Here is a 14,655-nt window from a genome sequence, read left to right on the forward strand (position 1 = left end):
CATGGAAAGCCATAAAGACACAAAATAAGTCTCTGATTGCTTACAATTCTGAGGAGTACATGAATGACTATAATACTTTGTGGGATACATGAATGACTGTATAACTCTGCGGTGTACTTTAAGAACTCTGCATAACTCTGTGGCTATATGAAGGACTGTATATAACTGTGGGGTATATGAAGGACTGTATATAACTCTGTGGGGTATATAAAGGACTGTATGTAACTCTGTGGGGTATATGAAGGACTGTATATAACTCTGTGGGTACATGAAAATGTCAGGGGTTAATGGGCCTTCCTCTTCTGTTTGTCAGCAAAACTCTTTCCAAGAGCAACCAGATTGTTTAATAGCATGAATCTGGGAGAACAAACACTGCAGACATTAGTAAGCAGATAAACCACAAAATTCCAAACTCATGAATTTCTATTATCTTGAGACAGTTGTATTCTTTTTTAATGTTTGTGTATATTTATGTGTGGACAGGTATGTGTGGAGGCCAGCAGACAGACAGGACACCAGCCACCTCCTTTGAGACAAAGTCACTCATTGGCCAGGAGCTCTCCAATTATGCTAGGTTAGCTGCGAGCCATGGGCCCTGGCATTCTTACCTGTGTTCTAGAAACTGAACTCAGGCCCTTGCACTGGAAATAAAATAAAACAAAGGCAAGAGCTTCTCAGCTGAGCTGTCTTGCCAGCCCCACTTCCAATATTTGGTTCATCACCATTGGAAAGAATCAAGACAAAATAACCCAAAGATTTGATATGAGCAACAGAAGAAGGATTTTAAAGTTTTTCTTCCTTGTTCCAAAGAAGTCAGACAACTCTAGAAACTTTCCAAGGATAAATGCAATTTCAAAGTCAAACAGAAAAGAAGGGGCTTCTCTTTTCAGGAAATTCAGAACATCCTAGACAACCAAGCACATGCAGACTGTTTTATAGACACCATGTAAAACGTGTCACCTGCTTTAGTACAGGAAGAGCAATCAAATTGGTGGGGCAGTCTTACTATAAAATAATAATAATAATAATAATAATAATAATAATAATAATAATAATAAAGCTGCATGTGCACAGAGACCAAAACAAATTTCAGACAGAAAGCAACCAGGTGTTCTTGTTTTTGTTTTTTAAATGAAGACAGTTGGCTTGAAAACACACAGTTCAGAGAGATTTGAATAGCATCATAGAGTAACCAGCTGTAACATTGACTTTTCTCTCATCTTCTGCTAAAGTCACACATCTGCTTCTTGGGTGCGGCTATAGTGAGAACAACAGAATGTGTGATTTCAGATCTTAGACCAAATGCTTCAAGCTTCTCACCACTGCTCCTGGTAAGGAACGAGGGGTTTGTGGAGTGACTCTGGGTGAAGACAGCATAGCCTGACTCAGTGGAGTGGGAGACAATAAAAGCAAAGCGTGTTTTCAGAAACTGGAGTGGTCTCTTGTACACTAACCCTTTCTTATAGACTAAATGTAAAATCCAGACTTGGACTTAATACAGCCCATGGGTGAGTTCCGTGATGAAGCACACACTATCTAGCTGAAAACCGATCCTTCTCAAGTCTCTCTGAAAATGGCATGAGACAAATCAGTCTCGGGACATCTGGGCCTTTGTTGCCACCTGCAGCTGGCTCCAGCTCAGGCCAGTCTGAAGTCACCTCAATGTTCGTCAAACATCCCCACTGCTTTACAAACCATCCCAACAATATTATGAGTTCATCATAACAGTCACAAACAACACTGCCCCTGGGAGGTCCAGAGCCCACTCGTCCTAGGTTCTTATAGATACAGCATCAGTTTGAGGGGAAAGATTACAGAGGAGAGGGCATTCAAAGGCAGAGACAGCATGGCTGATGAATCCCTCCTCACCCAAATGCCCCTGTCCAGAACAGACATTGCCCTGTGTGCTCTGCAAGACAGGGAAGGGGTGAAGGAGCAAGCACACAGAATGTTCTGGCTTCCACAGCATGCCATGGCTTGCACAGCCGCTATGCATAGCCTCTTGCCCGATAACAACATCCCCCTACTCCCTGCTGGACATTAGCTCCAGTTCCAAACAGCTAGCTTGTGCACGGAGACAGCCAAAACTTAGCTATGATTTGAGTTTCAGTGGAAGAGACCAGAGAGAAAAATTACCAGCTACTTCCTGCCACTTCTTCAAATCTCTCTTTAAAGGTTTTATTTACATAAGAAATGCTTTTTGTGCACCCCTCTCGGATCTTTCAAAGCAAGTTTGGGTGTTTTTTTTTTTTTTGCCAAATTTAATGTAAGCTATGCATGTATACAATAAGATACTCGGTTAAAACTGCCATCGACTAATTTTATTTCTTGTTTTTGTCTAAAGCAGGTAGCATGCCAGCTAGCCTTTTAAAGCAGTCTGCAGCGGTGATGTCAGCACAGCAGGGTATATTCACCTGCTTAGCTGCCACCTTTCCTCCCAAGGCTGCTTGCTGGAATGACAGAGAGAGGCTCACCTCAGGAAACACAAGTGATGGGACTCCCTTGCATCACAAGGGCAGAAGGGAATTTGGCTAAAAAGACTCCATTCCTTCCTACAACCGCTCAGTTTGCTGGGACCCTTGGGACTCCTCTACTCTCAGCAACCACCAGCTTTTAGGAAACATACTTGCGAAGTTTCCCTCTCATGCTTACTGTTGGGATTCTCCTTGTAATCGATCAAGTATTCTGAGATGTTTCATTTATCTATCATTGTTTCTCTGTTTTCCTTCCTTTATATATAAACATCCACCCTGACATTTTGAATATTCAGAAGAAGGGTGAAATTAGATTTATAACAATGACGTTCCCATTAGCAAATGATTGAGTCAGCCAGTCTGCACCAGCTCAGTGACACAGCATAATTCACAGAACAGCAGTTCCCTTACTTGGGCAGTCTCTGCAGCACAGTCTTCAGTTCTTCACATATGAGCTTGACGAGTCCATTCTTTATGTTACTGTATGAGACATCGATCATGAAGATAAAGGCTGGTGGGTTGGGAGGCTTATTCTTCTGCAGGAAGGCAAACATCACACAGGGAGACACAGAGTAAGTATATTTCATAATCAAATGTAAACAAACTCTGAGGACTATCAGATGCTTCGGTCAATACTTAGGATCAAACATCTGTGGATCAAATAACTTTCTAGGATACCCAGTCCCCAATGCTATAAAAAAATAAAAATAAAAGGAGCTGCTTATTTTCCAGGTTATGACATGAATTCACTTTCTATTATGTTTAACAGAGATGGAGGCTCGCTTTCATGTCTCAGAGACCCCCTACTGTGACTGCTGAGGGAGGTGGAGTGTTGGGCCAGCTTTGCATGCAGCATGCTCCCTTATAGGAGGAAATGGGGGCCCTGAAAAGGAATGCTAAAAGGGTACAATTGAAAATTAACATTTTTGGAAGCTATAACCAAACTTCATTAGCTGGGATATCATAATTTCAGGTCTCTTTCCAGGTCCTTTGGTTTTAGATATATTTTCTTGTTCTGTTTTTTAAACAAGGTCTTGATGCATAGCTCAGGCTAGCCTCAAACATAGTCAGTTCTCTTGCCCAAGCCTCTCCACTGTTAAGATTACAGGAATATACCAACACACTCAACTACAGATATGAAAATGTCTATTAAGATTTAGCTGCATACCTTAAAATGTACATTATAAACTACTTTCCAAACTTACTTCATATTGTGGTAAAGAAAAATGGCCCTTTTCCTATGTCTTTGCAACAGTCACTGTAACATAAAACAGCTGTTATGAAAATTGGCTCTCATTGGTTCCCAATCTGGCTGGTGTCCAAATAGTTCATAAGGAAGTGATCCTTCAGCTGGGATTTATAAAATGTTTAGAAAAAGAAAGCCACAGGCAAATATCAGTGACCTCCACTAGAAAATAAAGACCTAAGAGCAACAGTTTTTCAACTTATGGTAAAGCATCAGAATGTTCTAAAATTAAAATACATTTCAATTACTATATGACTAGATGATAACAGTTATAAATGATCTCAGTTGATTCAGTCTGTATCTACTACAGTAGACATAATACAATTCTAATAAAATACCCCATTTCAAACAAAAGGTTATAAGACTTAAAATTCAATCTGAAAATGTCACTTTTCCATATCCAAAATCAGAACAGTCAAGGAATGAGGGAGCTCCGCTGGTATCTACGTGATGATTTCTTGTCAATCCCCACGTCCCATCTCACCGATTCCGTAATGCAGGTTATAGCAGAGAAAAAGAGCAACCATTCTCATGAATTAAAGCAATTGTCATCTCTTGGTGACAATCCCAATTGTATCTTATTATTCTTATACACTCTCACACATTCCTCGGAAGTCATTCCTCACTGACCTGTTCCACAGCTCTAGCCAGCTTGTCTGTCTAGGAATCCTTCTCTCACTAAGACTTGTTTTCAACATGTATAAAGTTAATCTGCGGTTCCTCCACACATTGCCTTCCGGGTTCTGTCAGTGACAGCACTACCTGACAGCTCAAAGGCTTCAACCCTGACTGGACTTGACTGCTCTGCTTCCCTCGGCCATCTGTTTTTGTTGCTTTTGTTGTTTTGTGTTAAATGGTTCTTCCGGCCACTTGGTCCCAGGGCCCCCCCTAGCTCTTTCCCACAGACCCTCTCAGTCTTCCCTTCTGGTCATCTCCATTCTTTGTGTCAGCCACCAACCTGCAGAAACACTCTTTACCAGAGGACCACCCGACACACAAACTGGACTGAGACACCAGTAGGCAATTTTCACTCTTTCCTGTCCTCCATTCAGGTCCTCCGGACTCACTCTTAGCCCTGTTGCAGCCTGCCTGCAGGAATCCTTCCTCTTAGCCAACCTGTATACCCCAACCTCTAGGGATTCTTCCTCTTGTTGCAGACCAGGGTTCCCGTATATCTTTTCTACTCCCCAAGTCAGCCTTTCCTTCTAGAGCATATCCATCCATTTGTGTCATGTACCAACCAGCAGAAACATTTTCTATAAGTGAACCTTAGGTGTTGAAGACAAGATGAAAGAAATGGATACCAAAAAAATCCAGGGACAAAACATCCAGGAAAACTTGGACACAATGAAAAGCTCAAATCTATAAATAATAGGAATAGAGGAAGGATAGAAAACCCAGGTCAAAGGCACAGAAAATATTTTACAAAATCATAGAAAACAAATTCTCCAACTTATAAGAGAAGCCTATCAAGGTACAAAAAGCATGCATAATACCAAAAAGATTGGAACAGAAAATAAATGTCCATGGATTACTTTTTTTTTTTTTTTGAGACAGGGTCCCACTAGTTCTGGCTATCCTGGAACTCACTATGTAGACCAGGATGACATTGAACTCACACAGCTCTGTCTGCCTCCTCCTCCCAGGTGCAGGGATTAGAGAGAGAGAGGTGTGTGTCAGCCTGGCTGGCTGCTCCTGGTTAACTTGCTCATGCCACTTCCTGATACACACCTTGCTGATCACATTCTCCTACAGCACTTTGACCATTCTTCCTTCACAGTATGTAACACACACTTAGGTTTTTGTTGTGATTATACATGCTTCTTTGAACTGCTTATCACATTGCTGATTTGGGGTAATTCTTTCAGAACAAAGACAAGTTGTTTGGACATGCAAGGTATCTAAGAAATGTCAAAATGAACTAAAATTAACTAAGAAAAAAACCCTACATTTTTATTTAGGAAGAAAAGGATTCGTTTGGCCTCAGGGAAACTCCATCCTGATTTTGTAAAACATCTGACCACACACTTGATGGTACAATGACAGGAGGTAGGGCTCTGACCCATAGACACACTTTTAGTGTGGCAGCGTCACCTTCTACACATTTGATCTGCAGCTGAAGCTCTCTTACCTGTCCCCAGACAATGTGACATACAGCATGTGGACTCACTGAAGGCTAAATGTTATCACACATATGTAAGAAGTATCTTGCAGGGACACACATGGTGCTCAACAAATGCTAATTTTATTCCCTAAAGTCAACATTAAGATTAACTAAATGGAGGAAAATATGATTCTGTAATTATCTTTTCAGTGTATATAGTTATAGCATTAATATATACACACATATATATATGCAAAGTAAATAAACTCCTTTTCACCATCCAAATCCCTAAGTCAACTCACTATTTTACTTCACTTACATTTTAGATTATATAAAACACTATGCATTTACTACAAACTCTACTTAGATAAAAGGAAGACAAAGCTCCAAAGGTTACAATTACTTGGCTTCCTGCTTTCTGGGTAAGATTTCCCATTTATTATCCTTCTAGAATACTGCCGTAAAAAAAAAAAATTGAAGCTACATTGTTTCTAAGCATAGGTTTGACTCTCACTGATGTTTCCATTGAAAACAACATAAGGTCCGTAATGATCATTTTGGCAGACCTAAAGTCTCAGCACATGACGGAATTCATACTCCAGCTATGGAGTGCAGTGAGCAAACTCCATCACAACTTACAATGGCTTTGTCATATTTAATTAGAACACCAAATGTTTCCTTTTGTATATTGATTCTCCTCTAGTCAATAGCAGGAAAGAACAAAGGAACCGTTGAAATGTAAATTGTACTTGGAGACATGTTTGATGCCTGGCATAAAGCCTCTGTATCAAAAATGTTTTATATGTCACCAATTAAGTTAAATAATTCACAACAAATCAAACTAATAAATCATTGGGTTTTTCTTTAATAACTATTCCTATGTATACTAGTTTAAAACAATCATAAAATAGTCAATTGAATAATAAGATGTTAACTGAAAATTTTAAAGATTTAGCCAAATACAAAGAAAGACTAATATGGATAAACTTTCTGGCTATCTTTTTTCAACACATGGATTTGCTCTCTAGAAAACACCTCTGGAAGCAGAGCGTTGGTGGCACACACCTTTAATCCCAGCCCTCAGGAGGCAGAGGCAGGCAGATCTCTGTGAGTTTGATACAAGCCTGGTCTACAAGAGTGAGTTCCAGGACAGACTCCAAAGCTACACAGAGAAACCCTTATCTAAAACCGAAGGAAGGAAGGAAGGAAGGAAGGAAGGAAGGAAGGAAGGAAGGAAGGAAGGAAGGAAGGAAGGAAGGAAGGAAACATCTCTGGAGGAAACCTGCAGCTAGGGGCTGTTGTCCAGAAGTGAGATATTGGAAGGCATTCGTTTTGGGAAGAGGAAGGAAAGTAAGAGGGACTGGTCCTGTCTTCACCTGCCCATGATGCTTCAGAAGCACACTCGAGTTTCCTCTGCAACTAAGAATAAACACTATGGTTACTCACACGGGAGTCTGTCCTTGTAACACAAAGGGTCAGAGTAACTCATCTGCAAGTCCTCACTCACCCATTCATTCCACTTGTGTTGCCCTATTCCCAATTGTGTCAGACACTGCAGAGACATCACAAAGCAAAGCCAAGGTGTCAGAACGTATGAGGAGGACACACATGCAAAAACCACAAATGCCACCGGGAGAACGAACAAAACAAAGATGTTACCTAAGCTTGATGAAGAAAAAGAAAAGCACCAGTTGGAACAAATAAATGAAGATATGTGCTCATAATAAACTTCCAGCTAGTCAGAATAAGCAGGAATTCTCCAGACAGGAGTCATACAGACTTGATGGGTGAGTAGAGAGACACTCTCTTATCTTTACTATATAAAGGCAGAGCTGATAAAGTCAGTCACTGTGCTGAGAATTGACAGCTCTGTGGTGGTAGCATAGTGTGCAACAGTCAGTGGCTTTATAAGGAAAGTTAATGTTGCTATATGTTTTTTTTTCTTTTAAGAAAGAACTCTAAGAAGCTTATGGGGGGTAGTCAAATAAGTCTCAGTTACTCATTAAAGTAAGGAAGCCAGCAGCCCTCTAAGGATACTGGTTAAGTTTCTGCCTTGGTAGAGAAGTCATTAACAAACAAAAAGAGGCTGAGACCTGAATGAATTTATTGCATTAAGAAGCATTACAACTGGGCAGTGGTGGTGCATGCCTTTAATCCCAGCACTCGGCAGGCAGAGGCAGGTGGATCTCTGTGAGTTTGAGGCCAGCCTGGTCTACAGAGTAAGTTCCAGGGCAGATTCCAAAGCTACACAGAAAAGCAGTACAACATCTGGGAGTTGTGGCACACACCATTTGTCCCAGCATTTGGGAGTTGGAGGATCAGGAGTTCAAGGTCATCTTCAGCTACACAGCAGGGTCAAGGCCCAAATTCAGTGAGACCCTGTCTCAGAAATCAAATTAAAACAAACAAAAAAGCAGGATACTCTCTCTCTCAAACAGATAAAAGGAATTGTTTCCTATCTCTGTACCACACTTGTAAGCTTGATTACTCCAAGAGACAGTTCAGCAACTGAATCATGTTAACCATCAAGATCAGCTCTGTGTCATAGGTATTTCTACAGGACCCAGGAGGCTGTCTGTGAACCATGTCATATCTTTATATATGGAAGCTGTTTAGTGAAACTCAAAATCAACGCAGGAATGCTTAAGTCCTGGCAACACTCACTCTGCAGTAATCCAAAGTAGCGACATATTCATAGGATCCCAGCGACAGCTCTGGCTTCTCATAGTGGTCCACTCTCCTTCCAATGTGGTCCAGATGTTGGAAATAGAATGGAGGAACTACAGAAAACAAACCAGGGCAGGAAGTCCTTTGTTTTCACAAGCAGACAACCCAACAATTTCTCAAATTTTATTGTCGAGGAAAGGCGTTTTTGTTCTCAGAATCATTATTGTGAGAGCATGTCTTAGAAATATGTGAAAATTCTCTTTTTAAAACTCACTACATTTTTGACTCTTATATGTGTTGTAAGTCATTACAGTTTTGCCTTTTAATTATGTTTATAATAGTTTTGCCATATATAAACTTTGATTTTTTTATAGTCAAATCAATCTGCCTGGAATTCTATCTATAGAACTACATAATTTTATACATAATTTGCATCAGTGTTGATTGCTTCATTATTATTTCTCAGTATAATGCATTACTACATTTTAGTCATGAAATATTTTACATACAGAAAAACCACAGACCACACTACTCACATTCATGTAACCAGAATGAGAGCTTTGCTAAAAACCCATTTATAAACAGAGATCCTCTTGACCACATAAAAGTTATTGATATCAAATAACACATAATTTTGGGAACTCCAGAGAGAAATGCTGTTGTTTTCTAGCTAATACACCCAAATATCTGCCTCTACCTAGTTACTGCTTTTTAAAAAAATCTAGTTTTATATTTGAATTTTTAACATAGCTGACAGAGACTAATGCTGACTATCTGGATATACTATCAGCTACAATCTTTATTACACCTTAATTAAGAAATGTCTTCATCCTTCAGCTTTCACAGGCTAATCTGCTACCATTGGCCCCACTCATGTAGAAGATTACTGTATTAGGGAAAGACTGCACCCGAAAGATCTCAGCTGAAGTCTAATTTGATTCAAATGTCTCAGAAGGTTACTTCTAGCAAGTTCTGGAAGTCACCCAAAGGCAGGGCAAGACTTATGACTCACACACTGAACACTTGGACAAATAAGGCCTGGTGTCTCTGTGCAAACGAGCTCCTGTTGCCTGGAGACAGCCAGAGAAGGCTGTGAAACTTCTGTTAATAGTATGTGGGAAAGTCACCAATGCTTTTAAGTATTTTGCTAAGAACAGCATCTTCCTTTGTAAAAACCACAAAAGCAGTACCTTTTGGGTTGAAACCAACACTCGGCAGTCTTTATGTTCAGCTGTGAACGTGCAAATTATAACAACTATTTTTCTAAAGTCTGACTTTTAAAAAACCAGAAGTTTCAGATTCTACATTCTTACCATCTCCTGGCTTTTAGAAGTGAACTCTATAAAGTTTATATTTACATATTTGACCCTGAACTTGGTGAATTCAACATCTTGAAAAGATTACAGAAGGCAAACATGACAGTCTCTCTCAGTAAAGTCAATAAACCAGGGACCATGATGGTGACTTAGTTACATGTGGGTGTCATGCAGATTTCTGGGTTGTTGGGCTTATAATGTGTGGAATGGTAATTTCTATACAGAATAATGTATAATTCACTCACACTCCCACATCTACATGTAATGTGATTTCTAAAAATTAATTTTACATGCTCATTAACATTTAATAATATCCTGTCACCTATCCTTAACCAAACTCAAGTCACACCATGAATTATGCTCTGCCATATCATCTGTTTCTTTCTTGGTTTCTCTGTGTCTATGTGTGTGTGTGTGTGTGTGTGTGTGTAACTACACATGTGAGGCCATGTTTGTGTATGTGCATGTGTATGTAACTGCACGTGTGAGGCTGGGTCAACCTCAGGTGGTATTCCTCGAGAGCCATTCACTTTGTCACTGAGACAGGGTCTCTCACTGGGACTTGGAGCTTGACCATCTGGCTAAGCTGGCCAGCCAGGAGCCATAGGAATTCTCCTGTTCCCACTTCTCCAGCCCCAGGGGTTACAAGCATGCATCACCACACTCTGCTTTCTTTTCATGTGGGTGCTGAGGGCCAAACTCAGGCCCTCATGTCTGTGGATGAGTGCTTGTGGTGCTGCCCCTCACACTGTCTAACATCCACGTTCGTGGATCTGCGATAGGGTGGAACCAAAGACATCATCATAATGCCCCTTCCTCCTTAAGATTCAACACTTACATCAGAAGGGAAAAGCCCTTGGTTATCTGAGCTTTTCCTAAATACCAGTGAATTCAAGAACAATCACAGGAGATAAAATTGAAGTTTCTAGGGCTTATCTTCTGTAAATGCAAGGAGTAAAACCTCACATTGCATTCAAATGAGGCACTGTGGAAGGAAATACAGCTCCACCATTACATGCTTCAGTTTTATGCAAAGCGACAGCACAGTTACCGTGTAGGGCTCCAGCAGCTACATACAGATAGCAGGGACCTAGTTCCATTAGTAATGGCTTCTGTTTAGGGACCTTACAAGTAATGCCACCTAGAAAACAAAGTCTGTCTTTCCTAAGCTAAGGCATGCTACACATCTTATTTTGAAATAAAAAGCCTTTCCAAAGTATTCTTAATGGCACCATTTACCTTCATTCACACAGTTGCAAAATGCACACTGATAACGCCTTCCGCCTTCAATGAACTGCATGAACGGGCACATGTAGGCTTTGCACCTGTTGCACCGCACTGGTCCGCTCTCGCCGTGATTGACCAAGTACAAGGGGGTCTAGAAGGAGGAAGACAATGAAATGAATTGGGAGCACAGGGACCCCGGGTGCTATCAAAATCCTCCACTGGGACTCATTGAGAAACTCTTACTGATCATTTGCCGGGACAATGGTGATTCTTCCCAGGTCTTTATTGAATTCAAGGATTATGGCACAGTGCACTACACTCAGACAATGACTCATTTAAATCTATGTATCATTTACAAACATGTATCACTTGTAAACACCTATTAGCACCTGCATATTGATGCCAATATGTGTATGCATGACTACCCATATGTGTGTGAAAAGAGAATCTATAAGATGCAATAATGTAAATATTTCATAAAGCTTATGTTAAAATGTCCTTGGTGCTTATAGCATGCATCCTGCTAAGCTGTACACACTCCAAACAAAATAGCAAGATGCCTGTTTTAATGGTCTTGTGTATGGCAGAATGTTGTCCATGTAGTTTACAAATGATTTCTTTTAAAACAAAACTATTTGGCCTGGAGACATGGCTCAGATGTTAAGAGAACTTTGCTCTAGAGGACCCAGGTTCAATTCCTAGTACCACCATGGTTGCTCACAACCATCCATAACTCCAGTTCCAGGAGATCTTATGCCCTCTTTTGACCTGCATGGGCACCAAGCACACTCGTGGTGCACATACACACATGTAGGCAAAACACTCACACATAAAATAAAATGAATACATATAATTAAAAAATTGAAAAACGAAACTATTTGAAAAATATGCAAGCATGCCCACTTCTTTAAGGCCGGAGGCCAATGGCCCTTCCTGTTACTTCATTAAATGGCAAAGCTACATAGTACCCTTCGTGAGGCTGGTCATGCTTGACAGAACTGGAAAAAAATACTTGATTCAAATGCCTCTTTCTCATCAGTGTAACACAGAAGGCCAGACTGAAAGCAAAGAGGCCCAGCAATAGGACTCTTCTTATTTCTTTTTTCTAGACAAGGTTTCTCTGTGTATCCTTGGCTGTCCTGGAACTCACTCTGTAGACCAGGCTGGCCTCCCACAAAGACCCTTCTTGCTTTTATAAACCTGTCTAAAAGGGAACATTTTTGGAAATGTCTGAGAACTGCGGAGCTCTTCATGTCAATTAAAAAAATTTAAAGATAAAGTTATAAATACAGAAGATTACTTTTTTATGGATGCCCGAAGAGCAGAGGACCATCAGGTGGGGTGACAGATCATCAGGTGGGCTAAGGGACCATCAGGTGGGGTGAGGGACCATCAGGACATTTTTTCCCAAAGGTTTAGAGAACCTAGTCCTGATGTTTGCCTTCGTCAGACGTTCAACGTGAAAGCTGATCCACTGCTGGGGTTTCAGAAACAAGCTATGAGGTCTCAGAACAGTGGGGGAAGAGAAAAGGTGGGAGGAGAGGAGGAGCAGTTGTTGAGACAAGGATTAATGTGTGCGTGTAGAGACCTGTTCTTGGCACAGATGGCTGGGGAGATGTAGCTGCCATTGTTTCTATCTGGAACACCGTTATCTCTCTACAAAGCACTTACCACATGAGAAACTGTCTTTAATGGGAGGGTTAGAGCTGGATAGCATGAAATGTACTTGGGTTTCTGAAGACAAATGTCTTAGTTACTGCAAAATGTTCTCATAAAAATGACCTAGGGGACAGAAAACCTACCCTCCAGGAGACTTTAAAAAGGTTACGTACTAGTGGTTAAAAGTTGAGAGGCATTTTAAATCATCTTAGGGATTTGCTTCGAGTCTGCACATGGATGTGCACAGTAACATTTTTATATAAACTTTTTGTTTGAAAGACATAAGCTGGCCTGAGTTTGCTCTTTTTAGCTAGTAGCAATAAAACATGATCTGGGGACCAGAGTGAGCAGGAAGAAACAGGCACCAAACAAAAAGCCCTAGGACAAAGAGGACAGAGTCAGGAGAGTAAGAACTAAAGACAGAGAAAATGGACACTGCTTCTGATGCTTCTGTTTACTCTCTGATAACCAGCAACACTATCTGAAGCAAAACAAGCAATTTGCCTTCACCATGGCCAAATTCTACTCTTTCATTCTTTTGTTTTCAAAGACGTCAAAGACTATAACCAATTCCCTGAAATCAACTTTAGAAACAAATATGGCACAATTATTTGCTAGACAAGCCAGGGGGAATGGGAGGAAATTTGCCTTTATTTTTAGTGTTATAATTTGCCCAAAGGCAGACCATGCCTAAAACGTCTGGGAAGTATCACCAACCACTGTGCAACCATTCCAGTACTGGCAGATTCAAACCCACAGAACTAAGCATGAAAGTCCAGGAGTAAACTGCAGTCAACACAGGACTGTATCTTGGTTATTAAGAACACTCATGTTTTCCTGTGTTTGCTCCTTTGGAAAGTGGATGATGATAAGAAAGATCTTCAGACAACCAGGGTGGTAGTAAAGAATGTTAAAAGCTTTTTAACTGTTTATCTTTTATTCAGGGGCGATGGGGAAAGGGTTTTTTAAATAGCACTGTCTTGTTTAATCTTCCAGGCTGTGTTGAAAACCGCCAGGATTTATTCTCTTTCCATGTGTCCACTTATCTGCTCCACAGTGAATACGCTCAAAAAGAGTTAAGCTGCCTTCTTTTCTATGTTTAATTGTACATATATATTTTAAGTGGAATTCCTTCTTCTCTAGAACTGGCTAAGCTGCTCACTTTTCTTACCGAGGGCACTCACTGTATCACACCCGCCCCAGCAGTGTCTTCTAAGTGTGCTTTCATCTTTGACCTCTAGTACACTCCTGACCACTCTTCCTCTTTTTCTGACTATTCCTAGTTCTGCTGCCATGTCGCATGAGTTTATCAACATGCAAGTGACACAGGCATGGAAGAAAGGCAAGGACAAAGATGATTTTGAATCTCCTATTTTTGGATTATCAGGGGTGTGAAAACAGCATATTGGTATTAGTTTTTCATTAAAATGTTTAAATTGAACAAAATGTATCTTTTTGTGTAAGTAAAATTATCACTCAGAGTTGGTCAAAGGGGTCCTATGGACCATGCAAACATCATGTCTATCGGTTACTCTCCACAATCTAATGCTTAGGCCCTATTCCTAAAAATACTAACATCAAACACGAGAAACCAAACTGACTAGAGTTCATAGTTCTGGATGGTACCCTCTGTGTTTTACTTGAAGAGAAAAATAATCATTAATATTACCCAGCTACAAACTCTAGGACCTACAACAGTGGCCTGCATACAAGATACACTGGTGCAATCGTGGCTCAAATGTTATGGGAGTAAGCACCCTCTTTTGGCTTGGATTTAAGGCCCATTCCATGAGATGGATCCCATAGCTGAAACTGCTAAGGTGGCCAGGAACCTGGGAATAGATAAGTCATGGGCCTAGGGGAAAACCTACTGTATTATTCTGCTGAAGAAACAGCAATAAAATGACTCCTAATAGTATACTGTTATACCCATTGATCAGAACATTGCTCACACTTGTCAGA

The 14,655-nt window shown here is 40.5% G+C and overlaps 1 protein-coding gene across 1 annotated transcript in view; it reads right to left on the reverse strand.

Annotated features, from left to right (window-relative positions):
- The window catches only part of Sec24d (SEC24 homolog D, COPII coat complex component), an 83,485-nt gene that overhangs the window by 21,614 nt on the left and 47,216 nt on the right, over positions 1 to 14,655 (reverse strand). The window contains exons 9-11 of the mRNA XM_027395657.2: positions 11,047 to 11,185; positions 8,489 to 8,604; positions 2,886 to 3,010 (exon numbers count right to left, since the gene is read on the reverse strand). Coding sequence (XP_027251458.1) covers positions 2,886 to 3,010; positions 8,489 to 8,604; positions 11,047 to 11,185 — 380 coding nt within the window. The remainder of the gene's footprint in view (positions 1 to 2,885; positions 3,011 to 8,488; positions 8,605 to 11,046; positions 11,186 to 14,655) is intronic.

Source organism: Cricetulus griseus (genome assembly GCF_003668045.3).
Source record: "Cricetulus griseus strain 17A/GY chromosome 1 unlocalized genomic scaffold, alternate assembly CriGri-PICRH-1.0 chr1_0, whole genome shotgun sequence".
In the NCBI taxonomy this organism is placed as follows: domain Eukaryota; kingdom Metazoa; phylum Chordata; class Mammalia; order Rodentia; family Cricetidae; genus Cricetulus; species Cricetulus griseus.